This window comes from Nilaparvata lugens, chromosome 12 (assembly GCF_014356525.2).
Source record: "Nilaparvata lugens isolate BPH chromosome 12, ASM1435652v1, whole genome shotgun sequence".
Lineage (NCBI taxonomy): Eukaryota > Metazoa > Arthropoda > Insecta > Hemiptera > Delphacidae > Nilaparvata > Nilaparvata lugens.
This window is the reverse complement of record NC_052515.1, coordinates 23,522,830-23,542,102: the sequence shown is the minus strand read 5'-3', so window position 1 is coordinate 23,542,102 and position 19,273 is coordinate 23,522,830. Positions and strand designations below refer to the sequence as shown.

General features: G+C 35.3%; 1 protein-coding gene across 1 annotated transcript; it reads right to left on the bottom strand.

The window, feature by feature from the left end:
- Positions 1-524: 524 nt before the first annotated feature.
- On the bottom strand, positions 525-18,799 carry LOC111060564 (probable dolichyl pyrophosphate Glc1Man9GlcNAc2 alpha-1,3-glucosyltransferase). The gene is made up of 9 exons (XM_039439206.1): positions 18,642-18,799; positions 17,756-18,028; positions 13,111-13,303; positions 10,694-10,939; positions 6,437-6,542; positions 4,948-5,081; positions 4,400-4,539; positions 2,911-3,022; positions 525-1,351 (listed from the first exon to the last, which is right to left on the bottom strand). The coding sequence occupies exons 1-9, from the start codon at positions 18,698-18,700 to the stop codon at positions 1,043-1,045; spliced, it is 1,572 nt and encodes a 523-aa protein (XP_039295140.1). The 5' UTR covers positions 18,701-18,799; the 3' UTR covers positions 525-1,042.
- Between the last annotated feature and the right edge of the window lie 474 nt (positions 18,800-19,273).

Genomic DNA, 19,273 nt, shown 5'->3' with positions numbered 1-19,273 from the left:
CATCATCTATTTTTCCTTTCAATATTAATTTCAAATAGGCTCAACAGGTTTAGCATTACACAATAATTCTCCTCAAACACAGAATTTTAAGGGCCGGTTTCCGAGCTCTTGATTGATAAGTTATGGACTAACAGAGACTCCGATTATTGATAAATCCTTGACTTGAAAAGAGGCGAGAATCTAGTTCAAGTCTTGGGCTTATAAGTGCTTTACTCTGAAAGCGGAATTACAAACTCTAGAGTCTGACGAGCTCTCTAGAATCCAGAGTTCAGTTAGTCCTGGGCTTATAAGTATCTTACTCTGAAAGCGGAATTATAAACTCCAGGGTCTAACGAGTTCTCTATAATCCAGAGTTTAATCAAGTCCTAGACTACGTCAACTCTCTGACTCGGAAAACAAATTTCTAGACTCCAGAGTTTAAAGCCGGTTTAAGTCCAGAACTTGGCTAAACCCCAAGCTCGGAAACAAGCCGAAATATTTTGTTTTATTAATTTAAAAGCAGCCCATTTCAATAAGTGTTTTATTTTTTCATTTACAACATATATTTTTCCATTTCATCTTCATTGGAAAAACACAGTTTTATTTTTGTCACATCCTCATTTATTATATGCATTTATTTAGGACTGCAATTTCGTGTTGAAACCAACACATCTGCAGCTGGAGATGTGTTGGTTTCAACAGGAAACTGCAGTCCTAAATAAATGCATATAATAAATGTGGATGTGACAAAAATAAAACTGTGTTTTTCCAATGAAGATGAAATGGAAAAATATATGTTGTAAATGAAAAAATAAATGTTTCGGCTTATAAATGTCTAATAAATGTGTATGTGACAAAAACAAAACTGTGTTTTTAAACTATGGAAAAATTCCACAATATCAATTCTCATTCAACAAATTTTATCATTTTGAATAGGCTCAACAGGTTTAGCATTACACAATAGTTGAACACAATGATGCTCCACAAACACAAAAACCAGCATTTTGAATAGGCTCTCTACAAACACACAACCCAGCATAAGCTCAACAGGTTTCAATACAGCTTAGTATGCCTTGCGCTTGTGATCGGTCTCACTCATCGACACAAAGTTCCAATAGTAACGCAGCCAGCAATAGGACACGCCCACCGCACAGTAGACCGAGGTGAGCATGAGTGGCGCGAACGGATATGACGCGGCGAGCTCGGTCATCGGGTAGACGAGTGACTCCAACACGAACAAGCCACCGAGGCCGAGCAGGTAGCTCGACTCAAGTGTGGAGAGCAGTGGCAGGCCAAAGCGCGAGTGCTTCACGTCCAACAGATTCGAGAGGCTCTCGAACGCGTACACTGTGTGGATCAGCAGGATGAACACCTTCAAAGCAAATCAATTTATTATAATTTATTGTGTTATTATCTTACACTTTTACAACTCAGTACTCATCAAAATCGTGAGAACTGTTGTAGAAGTGAAAGGTAATAACACAATTTATCATTTATTAATATAAACAGTTCATGTTTGCTGTACCTATAGTGAGGTCCACGTTATAATGGCAGTGTACAATTGACAATACTGTTGCTGTCCTTTTCTATCATACAACAAAACAGATAGCGCTATCTCTCTCTCTAGCTTTGCAATGTTGTCAGTTTGCCACAATATTTTATTTCTACTTTTGACAGTGACTGTACAAAAGTAAATAAACAGTTCTCAGCCGCCATTTTTTTCTTCATTCTATCAAAATACTTTAGTACACAAGTCGTATAATTGATTTAAAATGTATTTTTGAAACATTGAAATAATTTTCAGACATTACCGTATGAGAAACAGAAATTAAAATACCTGAAATGACATTTTAAAATTTGATAACTAACCATCCTAGACTTCATCCATGCTTCAGTTAGCCTACACATATAGGTCAGACCTACTCGTACCGGTACAAATAATATTAAAAGGTTATTTCAGAATTATTTCCATTGAAATTACTAATTTTAAATAGAATTTCTATGTTTCTATTATTTTTAAAAGAAATTGGAATAGAATAACTTAATTTCTGTTGTTTTGAAATTCAGATTGGTGTATCACATCTTTTTAAATTAGCCGCCATTTCAGGTTCGTATAAAAATAAAAATCTGATCTCAGTTATGGAAGCAAATTTTTTGAATCAAATTATGAAAAAATATTTTTTTGATTAAATTGATTATTTTATCAAGGAAATGATAATTATTATTAGATCAAATTAATGGGATGAATTGAGTAACAGCTGTGTACACTCAGTGGCAAAATGGAGAGACTTGGCAACGTTTTTCTCCTATCTTTCTTTAAGGTAGGGTTTCAATATTTTTCATGATACGTGCCCATCAGTATCAATATTCTCACATTTGAAAAACAAATTCAATAGGTGATTGGAAATAAAATAAAAAACGATTGAATAAACTAAATAATACTGAAGAAATTATCATATTCTTGATTAAAAAAAATAAGAAATATTTTTATCAGATGGAAAGATTGTCACGGAACTGGATAAATTATCATATGGGATACATATTCAAACGTGAACTGAGTTTATTAACATAAGTGAGTTTTTGATCTTGGAGAAAACAAATAACAGTTTTCAAGAGTAAATTATGATTCAACTGAATCAACTAGAACAGGTGACATCAGATACTTGTGGATGAGAAAACTGCGTGAGGTCTACTGTTCACAGAAATACTAGTTAGGGCTACTTGGAGGTTCAATCACATAAAATTACTAGTACCCTATTTTATTTTCATGACATAATTGATGACATGCAAGTGTCAAAATTGCATTAATAAATAATAATGATGATTTTGACACTTGATAATGACGTGATTAGCTGAAACTAATGTCTAAAAAAGAGCACTAGTTAATCTACGTAATTGAAGTTATAATTGATAAGTTAAGTTATAAGTTACCTTGAGGATATGCTCGAATGGCGTGAAGAAGAGCGGAAACAGGGAGTAGTGGCCTACTGTTGAGATCATCAGGTAGATTTCGGCTTCCTTCCGCCACACAACCGAAATTACACTGTTCACAACATTACATTTTCACAGTTACAATCAATTTCTTACAATTAAGCTTGAACCGATTATAATTTAAATTTAAACTCTCATTGCATGATTAATTGCGTACAACAAATTACACGTATTCATATAATGCACACATTATAAATACAAATTAGAAATTCAAGTACCCTTTTAGAATTGTTCAATCACGACTTGTTTCGGCTATATAATGTCATTATCAAGTTGGTAATAATTCAATGATTGTATTGTTTTTAATAGGGCTACTTGGAAGTTTAATCATATAAAATTACTAGTACCTAAATTAATTTTTCATGACACGATTGATGACATGCAAAAAGGAAGTGACAAAAGGCGAGGAAGTGTCAAAATTGCATGAATAAATAGATTATGATTTTTGTACTTGATAATAGCACTATATAGCCGAAGCATGTCGTGATTGAACAATTTTAAAGGGTACTTAGATTTCGAATTTTTATTAATATTTAAAAGTAGCCCTAAAGAAAAAAAAGACAATGCACACATTACATGTCAGTAATTAAGTTACTACAAAGTCTCTACAATTCTATTCTTTTTCTCTATTTATTTGTTTTTCATATTCATTTTTTATAATTTTCTCTATGCTCATGTTTCCAATCTTAGTGTTTCACTGGGTTTCCGGCGTGCTTTAAATTAGGCCGACAATGATTCCGTTTGGCGAATTATAGGTAACCGAGACTGGTGGCTGAATGTAATACGTGCCTTAATGTTAAGTCTACATACCTTGACTTTGTCGCAGTATGATAAGCTGATATGGAAAGATTGGTGAGTGTTGAAAATAAACAGAGTTATTCAGAATTGAAAAATGAATAAATGTATTTACCTTAGATGAATAATGAATGACAAGGGCCGGTTTCCGAGCTCGGGACTTAGCTAAGTTCTAGACTTCAAACAGCTGGAGTCAGAAAATTGGCTTTCCAAAACGGGGCGTAGTCGAAGTCCACGTTTAAATTAAATTTCGAAAAACTAGAACATTGAATACAAAATAAAATAGACAGAAAATAGTATAAAGTTTCAGCTATTTTTAATTATTTAGGAATGTTTCATTTCGTCAAGGAAAAACGTTTCCAATTATTGGAATAATATAAAATAGCTGAAACTTTATACTATTTTCTCTTTATTTTATTTTGTGTTCAATGTTCTAGTTTTTCGAAATTTAATTTAAACGTGGACTGCAACTACGCCCCGTTTCGGAAAGCCAATTTTCTGTCTCCAGCTGTTTAAAGTAGAACTTAGCTAAATCCCGAGCTCGGAAACTGGGTCTAAGAGAATGGCTTTGTCGTAAAACACAAAAGTACATGCATTATTTAAAGTTGACAAGTGAATAAACAAATGTATTTACCTTAGAGGAATAATGACCATAAGAATGGCTTTTTCGTGGACATGCCATCCAAACATAAATGCTCCAAACGCGCAAAGTATGAGCGCTCGCATGAAATGCAATGGGTTACCAGGACATCTCCACAGTTTGATTAGACATGGCTGGAAATAACAACAAATTATCCACATAGATAATTTTCTAATATTTATTTTATTATATATTAAAGAGTATATTATTTATTTATGTATTTTCTGCTTGTATCTCTTTTTCTATGTTATTTTTCAGCGATTCTCTAATAATGTATATTATTTATACATTTTTGTTGGTATCTGTTTTTCTATGTAATTTTTATGTAAAATTGGTGTTGTACCGTTGGAAGTTCAATAAATAAATAAATTATCAACAACATGTTGACTCTTGTACAATCCACACAATGTGATTTTGTGCATTTGTACTGATTATTATTGTGGTCAATACAAATCAATACTAAGAAGGAAGAAGTCAACTTTCTACATCCGAGTTTAACAAACAATTTTTGGACAAAATGGGAAAAATAAATGTTATCTTACCAGTATTGATAGCACCGTACAGAAGAGTGTGATTCTAGGCGTTATGCTGGGGAGAACTGCATGATCGAACTCCTGCACTAGACCTCCTGTCATACTAGCTGGGTTCGCCTTTAGTGATCTTCCCATTAATTTAACTGCAAAATGAAGACGAAATTGACATTTCACATTCAATCATCATAATCAAATCGAAGTCTTTATGTATGTACCCATTGTACAAAAAGTTAATTGTATCAAATAGTGTATCGTCAAAATATGAAATCAAAACATGAAACATATATGCTGTACAGTAGCATATGAAATCAGTGTATTCAAATTGACAATCCTGAAATTCTATTAAAATAGTAATTAATAATTATTATTAAACGAAAATTCCAATTAAATGCTGTGAATCACCCCGAAGACTTCTGCTAGGGTAAACAGCTAGATGGAAATTCGATGAGCGCTACTATACAAAAATTATTTGTCAGCCCGGGAATCGAACCCAGTACTTCCTAATTGCCGGTCAGGAATGCTTACCCTTACACCAAACTGACAATCTCTGGATAGCAGCGCTCATTTTATACAAAGCCATAGCGGCCAGCCAGTATACAGATGGAAATAAATTGGAAGTTGCATTTCTTCAAATGCTAAATAATGAATAATTATTATTAAACGAAAAATCTAATCAAACGCTGCAAATCACCCCGAAGACTTCTGCTAATGCAAATATTGACAACAGGGTAAACAGCTAAATGGAAATTCAATGAGCGATAATATACTGCTGTAATTATTCATTAATTGGCATTTGAACGAATGCAACTTCCAATTTATTTCTATAAAATGAGCGCTGCTGTCCAGAAATAGTCAGTTTGGTGTAAGGGTAAGCATTCCTGACCAGCAATTAGTAGGTACTGTGTTCGATTCCCGGGCTGACAAATAATTTTTGTATAGTAGCGCTCATCGAATTTCTATCTAGCTGTTGTCAATATTTGCAGTAGCAGGAGTCTTAGGGGTGATTTACAGCATGTAATTGGGATTTTCGTTTAATAATAATTATTCATTTATTGGCATTTGAACAAATGCAATTTCCAATTTATTTCCATTTGTAAAATAGTAATTTGTGTATCTAGGGACTAGTGCAAATTTTATTCATTCATTTCTCCCTGGAGGAATCTTTTGTCACTAAACGTTTATCAATGAATTTGATTTATATGATGTATACTTATTATATCAATCAATAAAGAATAAAGAATAAAGAACTTATTCAGTATAGTGATAATATAATTCTCATGAGTTCTAATGGGATCATTAACACTCAGCACGGCCAAGTGAGTATGAATAGTCCCATAAGATTTTATGGGGATAATATTCTCACTGTACCGGACACGTTCACTGATACTGATAAGTGGGAATTCACCTTGAATGTTTCGATACTCCTCAAGATCTAGTAGGCTAAGTAAATAATCTTGAATATTAATTGGAAAATATAATAAGGATTTCCATTACTTACATAAGACAACTAGAACTTTGTCCAACATATTGTATAAGGCCCAAAAATTGGGTGCCCAGTAAGCATGACACAGCCCTCGTTTGAATGGAAAAAGGCGAGATAGAACCTGTGAAAACAATAAAAAATACTTTAGTGATCATAAGTCAATCAGAAAAATATTTAAAAAAAGTAGTGTTGGATTTTTTAATTCAAAATAAATAATAAATGAATATCGAGTGAGCTGGCTGGCTCACATCTGGTGTCAGAGTTTTTAGGTCCCTACTGATCAATGCCAGGGCCTCTGACATGACCTGACGACTGCTTTATAGACAGCCGGGACCGACGGATAAAGCGTGTTCATCCGAAACACGGGAGTGGCCCGAGATATCCCAGGCCTCTGGATTATAAAGCCAGCATCTAATCCGCTCGGCTTCGGCCACTCCTGGCCGTAAATATAAATATAGGTAATAATTCATAATAATATTATATTCATTCATTTATTTATTTGTTAATACAATTACAAATCATAAGAATATGATTAGGAACAACAGGCATAGTCCAAAACTATTCTGTACGTGCGTACGTATATTAGTAGGTCAATAATGGTATTTGGGAGTAGTTGCCATAGCGGACACAACCACCTAACCACAAATATTAGATAAGCGACGTACTCCCAGTTTACTTTCAGTTGGATGCAGCCATAGCCACCTTCAATACAAGGCCGCGGCCTACGATATTGCAACGTCGCAGTGTAGGCCTAGAATCTACTACATGATTGGTGAAGAAGATTTTTAGAAATACCAGCTGATCTTTTTCACCAATCATGTATTAGAATGTAGGCCTACGCTGCGACGTTGCAATATCATAGGCCGCGGCCTTGTATTAGAGGTGGCTATGATGCAGCACATAGTCTACTTGAAAAATAAGTTGAGAAAGTTGATCTTCGTTTTCTCTAAATTACATGGTATCCTCAATGTTAAAGAATTAAGAATGGTATATTTTTCATTTGCTCAGTCCATCATGACATACGGTATTATTGCATGGGGCGGTGCATGTGATGTATACATTAAAGAATTATCTATAACTCAGAAAGCAATTATTAAGGCTGGACTAGGTCTGGAAAGGACTTATTCATCAGATCACTTGTTCAATTTTTTCAATGTTCTCACTATAAAAAAACTTTTCATCAAATCTGTTATGACCTATGCATTTAAAAATAAGATTGTTTTCAATAATAATTCCTCTCAACACAATTACCTGACCCGCGGCTCATATCTACATCATTCTGGTGTTTCACGTAATATGAGATCTGTCTGCGACAGAAATGTGACATATCTGGTTCACGTAATTCTGCGGAATGCACCTTTGTTTGTTAGTCAGCCGGGGGAATGCTCAATATACCAATACAAAAGAGTATTGCGGGGGTGGTTATCTGCCTTAAATAACGACGAATGTGATCTGATTTTGAGATCTGCGTACGTCTAGCCCCGCTGCGCGCAAACGCGGTTGGTTAAACTCCAGGCTTACGCTTCAAATTATTCTACTGTAGACCTATATTCTATACAAATTTTATTCCTCTATATATTTATTATTTTGAGCTTCCAATTGTCATCTTCTCTACCTCCATCAGTAATCAACCAATGAATTTAAATGCATTTAACAGCCATTTTAGAATGTTGGTGTGTGTATGTGTGTGTGGTGTGTGTGTGGCTGTCTTCCCCCTCCCTGTATGTGTGAGTTGTATGTGTGTAGTTGTGCTACAATATTTCTATGATTGAATAATAATTTCTATTATCTAACATATCATAATTCAATTTACTTCTTTATTTAAGTTATTCTTTTCATTTCAATACAATGTACCTAGCCAAATCTAATTTCCAGGAATTTCTCTCAAGTTATAATAATTTAAATAATGTAATTACGAACTCAAACAACTCACAAACAGACCTGCGTGTCCATGTGAGTGTTGTTTCAATTATATCTTTTTATATATTGTTTATACTGTAAATGCTGGAAACAAATAAATTTGATTTGAATTTGATTTGATTTGACTTGTTGGAACGGTGAGGAGAGCTCTGTAAAAAAAATAAAAGACAGATAAGCTTTATAGCCACATCCAGGGTTCGGAGCCCACTTAAAATTGTACGTCCATTTATCTCTCAACATCATCCTACTCATTGCCCGCACACAATTGTTAACCAGCCTGCACACAGGGACAATATTGAGCTGCGATGGGAATTAGAAAAGTCCGGTACTCAAATGTACATGACATTTTAAATTCCGCGTTCCCGCCATTGCGTGTAGAAGCTCCTATTATCCCTGTGTGCAGGATCACATAAGCATCATCCATATATCCTTAATAATACAATAGATATAAAAAGAATACATACGAAGAAAGTTTTGGGCTATGCCTGTTGTCTTCTCCCAATCATATATGTGTATATTATGATGATTTGTGATTGAAAATAAATGCAATACAGAAAGGTTTACAGAGTGTTCTGAAAAAGGTGTCCATAAGTCAGGGCGTGATTCCTCACATCAAAAGAAGAAAAATCTGGTGTGGCGCACTCACACAACTTTCCTTGCCATTATGAAAATTGATCACCTGACGCTAGTGTTCCCGCGCATCTCAAGTATACTATTCTGAGATCTGACCCAGCTGGTGACAGGACAATAACGCTGGTAACACACGAGATCTGCTATCTGTTCATAGTGAATGTTTAAATAGAATCAACAGTTGCCAACAGTTTGCAATTGAATAATCACATTTTCTCAAATTTCAAGCTTATTTTCAATTTTAGGTGAAAATGTTACTTGACATTAATTGAAGAGATTTCAATGCTCAGTCTCTTCCACTCGAAATTTTTCGTTTAAATTATATCTGAGACCTGATAATTGGGAATCTGAAATCAAACTTTGCATAGATGAGGCGGAGCACCTGAAATTTTTACAGATATGGGACTTGTGGCAGTTGATATAGCTTATCAATTTTAGGTATGAATTTCATCAAAATCGTTGAAGCCATTTTTAAGAAAATCGCGAAAAACCCTGTTTTTGACAATATTTTCGCCATTTTAGCCGCCATCTTGAATTGCATTTGATCGAAATTGTTCGTGTCGGATCCTTATAGTGTAAGGACCTTAAGTTCCAAATTTCAAGTCATTCCGTTAATTGGGAGATGAGATATCGTGTACACAGACGCACATACACTCATACACACACACACACACACACACACACACACACACACACACACACACACATAAAGACCAATACCCAAAAACCACTTTTTTGGACTCAGGGGACCTTGAAACGTATAGAAATTGGGGTACCTTAATTTTTTTTGGAAAGCAATACTTTCCTTACCTATGGTAATAGGGCAAGGAAAGTAAAAAAGTACCAATTAACATAGATCCGAAAATGCTTTGTTACCAAGTTATACAGAGTGAAATATTTCGTCTGAATTTCAAATCCCTGCTGAAACGAAGCCCTAAGGGTATTTGTTGGCTGTTAATTAAGATGTACTATTTAGCGTAATTTATGTAAAATAAACTGAAAAATTGTATAAAACCGTTCTCAGACCTGTAGCTACAATAATTTTCAAGATATGTGACGAAATATGCAAAACTTGGTCCCGAAAAACAAGTTCCTTTAAGGTTTGAAGCAAAGTTCTCAGACCTGTAGCTACAATAATTTTCAAGATATGTGACGAAATACGCAAAACTTGGTCCCGAAAAACAAGTTCCTTTAAGGTTTGAAGCAAATTTACTATGTTGAATGTACAATAAACACAAAATATTTTTCTACAGAACTTGTGGAAAATTTAATTTCGAAGAGAAAGATGTAGAATAAGTCTATAATAGACAAACAAAACCTTTAAAAAATAATCCTTAATTACATACAAGTAATTGAGTTTTGTATGTAACTACGGATTATTTTTTTAAAGGTTGCGTTTGTCTATTATAGACTTATTTTACATCTTTCTCTTCGAAATTGAATTTTCTACAAGTTCTGTGGAAGAATATTTTGTGTTTATTGTACATTCAACATAGTATATCCGCTTCAAACCTTAAAGGAACTTGTTTTCGTATAATGAAAACAATGAAAGAACTATTAACATAAATTATACAAATAGTGAAAAACTTACCTGTCCTAATTGTCCGTAGAACACGAATGGTCCAAATGATACAGTGAATACAGATAGAACTATCACAGCCAGTTTATATAGAATTAAAACATTCAAGGAGCATATATATTAAGAATTATTGATAAACTTACCTGTCCTAGTTGTCCGTAGAACACGAATGGCCCAAATGATACAGTGAATACAGATAGAACTATCACAGCCAGTTTGAAAGTGCGCGTGAACGAAAGGAGATTCAATCGCAGTTGGCTGCCCTGTGTGGTGCGTACAAAACAGTAATTGCGCAGCAAATAGACGAAATAAGCCGGCGCAACGTAAGCGAATATGTGCTTCATGTTCAGGAGAACTGTGAACCAGAATGCTCCCACCAGCCATTTATCCTACAAAATCAACAAAAAGTCATTACTCTACGAATTAGAAATTCAGAAAGTACAGTATGATAATGGAAATTGAAAATTCTACACATCTCAACATAGCAATATTAGAATGATGATAAGTAACTGATTTTTCCCATTTGCACAAACATAATCTCCCTTTTACAGCTTCAAAATATTCCTTCTCTACTGATAAGCTATATTAAAAATTGCTGGATTGATTGATATTAGGTGGATTCTAGCTTATTAGTATCAGTGAACGTGTCCGGTACAGTGAGAATATTATTCCCATAAGCTCTAATGGGACTATCCACACTCGTTCGACCGAGCTGAGTAGGAATAGTCCCATAAGAACTCGTCGGAATTATATTATCATTTTTAAAATTGATATTTTAGTACTTATTGATATTTTTATGTGTTCATTAACGTGAATTTTTGTAATTTTGTATTATAATGAATTCGTTTTTAAAGATTCAAGTGAATTAGTTTTCGTTTAATCATATCATGTATTTATTCAATCACTGCTAAATAAATGGATTATTGTCTATCCAAAAATGGCCCCCTGTGGGTTGGGGGAGCTTTGAGTCGATCATCGTACTCAAGAATGTGTTCAAAACTCAGCTACAGTATCCATGCTTGTAGTAGGAAGCGACTAAAATGGACCTCGAGGAAACTCCAGAAGTTGGCTTGGCTTCAAACCCAAGGGATCTGCCCCATCAGGGCAGTTTCGGAGGGGCAAAAAGAAAAACCCAAGACACCAGAGATGGGTGAAGCTCCAGACACAAATGTGGGTCAAGAGGCTGAGTCGAGGGTGGCCGGGCGCCCTAGAGGCAGTTTGGCGCCCCCTCTCTCAGCGAAAGTATCTACAAAAAGCCAGGAGTGGAACTCACGTAGGTCACGAGTTTGTGGGTGGAGAGGCAAAAACTCACCACTGCTCAAAGAAGGGCGGCCATTCATGCAAAACTTCTTGGGAGAGGTGAGGCTTCTGACCCTGCGATGTTTCGGAGGAGCAAAAAGAAAAAACCCAAGAAACCAGTGATGGGTGAAAAACCAGGCACAAATGTGGGTCAAGAGGCTGAGTCAAGGGTGGCCGGGCGCCCTAGAGACAACATGGTCGCCCCTTCCTCAGCGGAAGGACCTACAAAGAAGGCCGGGAGTGGAACTCACGTAGGTCACGAGGACTAATCAGTCTGAAGAGACTGCCAAGCATATCACACTGGATTGCGACAAGGATTGCAACCAGGTGATGAATGGAATGTTAGTATAGGGAAAAACTCCTGGTTCTTGTAAAGGGCATAGGTATTGGTTTGCCTAACTAACATACTACTTGGGAACACAAGCTTCGGTTGACGTGTGGGGTTCTTTGAACCTTTGGATCCTTGAATCCGTCCCTTCAAAAACAATAAAAAATCCAACAATGAATCAAAATTGAATCCAAGAATTATGATTTCAACATTAAGTCATGTCTAGTTTCATGAGAAATAATCTCTAGTTTAGAGAGAAATACTTTAAATTTCATGTGAATTACCAAACAGTACTTATAATATAATAGACAGTGATGAGCAGCAAATCTACTATCCGATGTAAAACTGCAAGTCTACTTAACTTTCACATATAACCATCTTATTCTATGTGAGAATATGTTGTAGTATTCTTCCATAATAAAAAGAAAATATCAATGTATTTTTATTATAATCGTTCTCATTTCCGAGGCTCAAACTCTGGCCTAATGTCCTAATCATCCTCAGCAAAACCGGAAGTGATCGATTGCTCAATCATGTAAAAAGTGATCTACTAATCAAAGGCCCGGTTGCACAACAGCGGTTAAATTTTAACCGTGATTAATTTCACGAGAACCAATCAGAGAAGGCTTTTTTGAAAAGACGGCTTCTCTGAATGGTTCTCGTGGAATTAATCACGGTTGAAATTTAACCTTCTGTTGTGCAACCGGCACAAAGATGGAAAGTTGGATGAATTACAATTAATTTATTTTGTACTGTATGTAAGTTCATGTTTTCGTTTAGGCCTATATAAATTTAATCGTTGTCAATTATGTACAAAGTTATCTACTAATCAAAGATTAACAGTTGGATCAATCACAATTAATTGATTTTGTCTCTACTGTATAATTGTTTTGTGAATAAAACCTTATTTTATTTGAATCTATTTATTGTTACCTGCATTATTTTTGCGACGGATAAGAGCAAGATGCCGAAGAGCATGCCATTGTACTGGAAGTGTATGTGATCGATCATGAGAAGGCCGGCGTTGGCCATTAGAAGCAATTGTAAAATGGCGGTGGGTGAGCCCCATTTCGAGCTCCATTTGCTACTCTTCCGTAGGCCACTTGTGCTTAAGTAGGTACAACATCTGAAAACCAGAAAATACGTCTATTTATTTGATTTGAATAGAGTACAATATGATAACTTCTTAATTGAAGCTTATATCAATAATGTACTTCTTTGTTATTATTACTATTATTCAAACATGTTTGTATCTTTGAAGAGTAGATAAATGAATTGAATTGTAAATCTCTGTTTAATAAAGACAAGATTGACCAATTAGTATTGAATCTGCGAGGTGACATATTTTTCTCACGTCACTACCGTGAACCGTGATTTGGATGGCCATGTTAAATCATCAGTCCCGGCTGCCTTAAAGCAGTCGTCAAGTCATGTCAAATTGATCCGGTGCAAACTGAAACCTGTGAAAACAATAAAAAATACTTTAGTGATCAATAGATAAGTCAATCAGAAAATATTTACAAAAAAGTAGTGTTGGGTTTTTTAAATCAAAATAAATAAATATCAAGTGACCTGGATGGCTCAGGTCTGGTGTCAGAGTTTTCAGGTCGCAACTGATCAATTCCAGGGCCTCTGACATGACCTAACGACTGCTTTATAGACAGCCGGGACCGACGGAGTAAAGCGTGTTCTTCCGAAACACGGAAGTGGCCCGAGAAAACTATTTTCTCGAGATGGGATTCGAACCCGGGCCTCTCGTTTTTAAAGCCAGCATCTAATCCACTCGACTACGGCCACTCCTGGCCGTAATATTATAAATATAATTAAAAATAATATAATATTAGTAAGTCAATCATGGTATTTGGGAGTGATTGCCCTAGCGGACAAAACCACCTAGTCGCAAAGATTGGATAAGCGACGTATTCTCAGTTTACTTGTTGGAACGATGAAGACTGCTTGCTCAGTTAAAAGACAGTTAAGAGCATCAAAGCTACTTCCCGGAGTTCGGAGCCCACTCTTGAAACTGTACGTCCATTCATCTCTATACATCATCCCACTCATTACCCGCACACAAGTGTAGCCTTGTAGCTTCCAGTAGCAGAAGTCTTCGGGGTGAGTTATAGCATTTAATTTGGATTTTCGTTTAATGATAATAATTAATTCATTAGCATTTGAATAATTGCAATATCTCAGTAATTAAATTAATATAATTACATATTTCCATCTGTAAATCTCAACTCCATTGCTTTATATAGAATTAAAACATTCAAGGAACATATATATTAAGAATTATTGATAAACTTACCTGTCCTAGTTGTCCGTAGAACACGAATGGCCCAAATGATACAGTGAATACAGATAGAACTATCACAGCCAGTTTGAAAGTGCGCGTGAAAGAAAGGAGATTCAATCGCAGTTGGCTGCCCTGTGTGGTGCGTACAAAACAGTAATTGCGCAGCAAATAGACGAAATAAGCCGGCGCAACGTAAGCGAATATGTGCTTCATGTTCAGGAGAACTGTGAACCAGAATGCTCCCACCAGCCATTTATCCTACAAAATCAACAAAAAGTCATTACTTGACTACAAAGTGATGTGATCTACTAATCAAAGGCCCGGTTGCACAACAGCCGGTTAAATTTTAACCGTGATTAATTTCATGAGAACCAATCAGAGAAGGCGTTTTTGAAAAGACGGCTTCTCTGATTGGTTCTCGTGGAATTAATCACGGTTAAAATTTAACCTTCTGTTGTGCAACCGGCACAAAGATGGAAAGTTGGATGAATTACAATTAATTTATTTTGTACTGTATGTAAGTTCATGTTTTCGTTTAGGCCTATATAAATGTAATCGTTGTCAATTATGTACAAAGTGATCTACTAATCAAAGATTAACAGTTGGATTAATCACAATTAATTGATTTTGTCTCTACTGTATAATTGTTTTGTGAATAAAACCTTATTTTATTTAAATCTATTTATTGTTACCTGCATTATTTTTGCAACGGATAAGAGCAAGATGCCGAAGAGCATGCCATTGTACTGGAAGTGTATGTGGTCGATCATGAGAAGGCCGGCGTTGGCCATTAGAAGCAATTGTAAAATGGCAGTGGGTGAGCCCCACTTCGAGCTCCATTTGCTACTCTTCCGTAGGCCACTTGTGCTTAAGTAGGTACAACATCTGAAAACCAGAAAATACGTCTATTTATTTGATTTGATAGAGTACAATATGATAACTTCTTAATTGAAGCTTATATCAATAATGTACTTCTTTGTTATTATTACTATTATTCAAACATGTTTGTATCATTGTAGAGTAGATAAATGAATTGAATTGTAAATCTCTGTTTAATAAAGAAAAGATTGACCAATTATTATTGAATCTGCGAGGTGAGATATTTTTCTCGGGTCACTACCGTGAACCGTGATTTGGATGGACATGTTAAATCATCAGTCACGGCTGCCTAAAAGCAGTCGTCAAGTCATGTCAAATTGATCAGGTGCAAACTGAAACCTGTGAAAAGGAACCTAAGCCAGCCAGGTTATTTTTATTTGTATATTTTATCAATTCATTCCTCATAACATACAAAATAAGCTATAAAGAACACCGTAAAAATGATTGAATCACAATTAAGTTATAAAAAACAGAAATTCATTTCAAAAAAGAACGTTTGAACTCGAGCATTGGCAATTGAAACCTACTGGATCCACTAATTTCTTATTTCCATTACCACTTTTATCTTCTCCACGAGCTTATGTGGGCATTATCCTTAACAGAAAAAAATATGGTGTTTTGCTTAAATAGATAAGCTCTATTAGCTTTCGAATTTGTTTCATAGTTTATTCATCAAAAGGAGAGCCAACAATAAAATAGCAATTGCATTGTGTGCGTATAAAAGTGTTGACTTATAAACTCATCCATTGTTAATCCGTAAAATCCAGTTCACAATGCTCTAATGGAAACTGATCTATAACAGAGATGTTATATTAGGTAGCTGCTGTGAATCCACCTTGTTGCTTCAAGATTCACTCTCATGCGCACATGTTTGTTTAAATTGTCTCTCAATTCCCAGAACATAATATTATGGTCAATTGAAACTAGTCAAAATCAATAACAATCCAATATCTATCTCTATCCTTTAAGTCTTCTCAAAAATCCTTGAATCCATTATCAAGAATTAGTTATGCTGGTACTTCGAGAGCACTGGTTTGTTTGTAGATGCTCAGTTTGGTTTTAGAGTTGGCAGAACTACAGCCCAGGCAGTTGGAAGCTGGTAAACAATATTCTGGAGGGTTTTGAGAGCCGGGTTTTCACCGGATTGACATTGTGTGATCTGAGCCGAGCTTTTGACACTGTCGACCACCAAACTCTTCTGTTCAAGCTGGATTATTATGGAGTCACAGAGGGGACATTGAAGCTCATCAATTCTTATCTGTCAGATCGTAGCCAGGCAGTTCAGGTGAATGGAAGGTTATCTGGATTGGAAGCGATTCTTCATGGGGTTCCCCCAAGGATCCATATTGGGCCCCCTACTTTTCATTTTCATGATAAATGATGTTCCATCAATGTTGGGTAACAGGTTGGTTGCATATGCAGATGACACCACATTGTATGATGTCAATAAATCAGTGGAAAATCTGAATGTAGAGATGGGTCAGTCTCTGAGTCCAACTATCTCAAACTAAATGAGGATAAGACTCAAAGGATAATATTTGGCTTGAGAAATGTCAAAGATCAGGCGAGGAGTGTTGGAGTTCTAGGTTTCCATCTGGATTCGAAATTGATATGGAACCCACATATCGACTACATATGTAAAAAGCTGTCCAGAGAAGTCTACCTACTTAGGCAGCTGATGCTGTGTGTACCTAAAAGCTATGTGAGGATTGCATATATCTCTTTCTTACAAGGAATAGTGATGTATGGATTGGAACAGTGGGGTGCAGCCAGTAGCATTGATAGAGTTCTCCTACTACAGAAGAGGGCCATCAGAATCATCACGGGCTCTGGCATAATTGATCATTGTCGCCCACTGTTTCCTGCAGAATTGGTCATGACTGTCATCTGCCTCTACATCTTCATATCCCTCAAACAAATCAAGGGCAGCCTGGATGTTTGAGCCTGAGGTGTGACTTTCATGACCACAACACAAGAGGCAGAATCCAACTCAACCTGCCCTTCACAAGGCTGAGTAGGATACAAAATAGCTCTGGTAGCCTCAGCATGAGGCTTTTCAACCGGCTGCCAGCATAAGCGAGGACTCTTACAACACAGCATTTCAACAAATGCACCCATGCATTCCTCATGAAAACCCCTCTATACTTAAGGGAGTTTTTCAATATCCCGGATGTTACCATCAAAGAATTTTATTCATATTTTATTGTATTCTGTCTTTCTTCATGTGATATTGTGTTTTTGCACCAAAGACTTAATTTGCTTTTGATATAGGCTTTATCAATTTATCCTTTGTTGATATATATCTATATGTTTTGTGTGCTTGTTTTTTGACCAACCAATTGCTACAAGTAGCTTACAAGGTAATAAAGATCATTTATTAATTTAATAAAGAGATAGGATACTTACTCTTTGGTACCGTAAACTAGGAATAGATCAGACACTATAACTGATAAACGCTGGAATAGAATTGTATTAGTTGACTCATAGTTGAGATTCTGGACATCCAGCATGTCTTTGTCGAAGTATTTGGCAACATGAGATAGTAAGTACTCGAACCAAGCGAATAACGGTGGATAGTCCAAGGTCCATACTGAAGTATCCTCTTTATACCAGTTCTTGATCGGCAAACTATGAGTTATTGCCAACCAATTGCGATGGACTTCAAAATCGGTTGAACGACTGAAAAATTGAAAATTGTTTTAAATGAAAAAAGATTGATTTATTATCCATTCATTTTATTATTAACAATGATTAATTGAAATATCTTCCATTTAATACGGTTCTCTAGTGTCAAACCGTTTTTATAAATGATCTCATTCAGATAGATATCTATCTATCAAAAAAGTATTAATACCTGATAAATTTCAATGTAACTTAAGCTTAATCATGAATTTTAACTAGAAGCTAAAAGATGTTTTCTTTTATAAATAATAAAAACTTGAGTTTTTAGAGATTATTTGTTAATGTAGCATAATAAAATATAATTGAATTGAATTGAAATATTATTATCAATATCAATCTATCAGAATGAAACTCTGATATTCATCATAATTTATTGAAATTGCAAGCTTATAGCTGCGGCTTGTCAACTAATTACAATCTGATATTTCTCTACAAATTTCATGATTTTTACTATCGTCATGTGCATAAAAAATAACAATCGTAATCAATTTCAACACGTATGATGAACAATAGACGCTTCAAAGTTCAAAATCCTGAATCATCTTTAGTATTACCGTAATCAGACGTTATAACTTACTAGAAAAGTAATTTAAATAAATGTTGTACTTACTAGGCTGGTATTAGCAGCAATTTGATGCATGAAATCATAACAACTACATTCCAAAACATTTTAAGCCACTACTAAGACAAAAATTAAATTAATTATCACATTACTTGTTTGGACTTCTGATAACGCTAGACAACTCACTTGTAGCTTTTAGGTTATGTTTATATCAATCGTCAGAAGCCAATGCCATCTATATTTTGTCACATGAAAATGCATGAGTGTATAACTTTTATTATATTACAAATCAAACATTAAATATCCTAACATTAATTACTGGTAACTCAACTCATTATTTTCTTTAGAACGTGAACAATATGATATTATGTCTTATTCATTTTAATATTTTATTCTTTATTGGGTTCAAAGTGGGACGACGACAAAATCTAATTGCTGATAACGTGATAAGGGTTAACGTCAAAGGATGACGTTCACTTGCCTTCGCTCCGATTTTTGTTTTTGGTGTGACTCCCTACAACACTATAACTAATCATGATGAGGCGATTGTCTTCTCGTCACAGTGCAGTTCAGATGGCAAGTCCAAAGCAATCCAATCGTGTCGGCCATCCGGTCAGAAATTTGACAAGCAGCTTGGCAAGTCTGTGGATCCGGCATGAGGGTGAGGATGAGATGAGAGC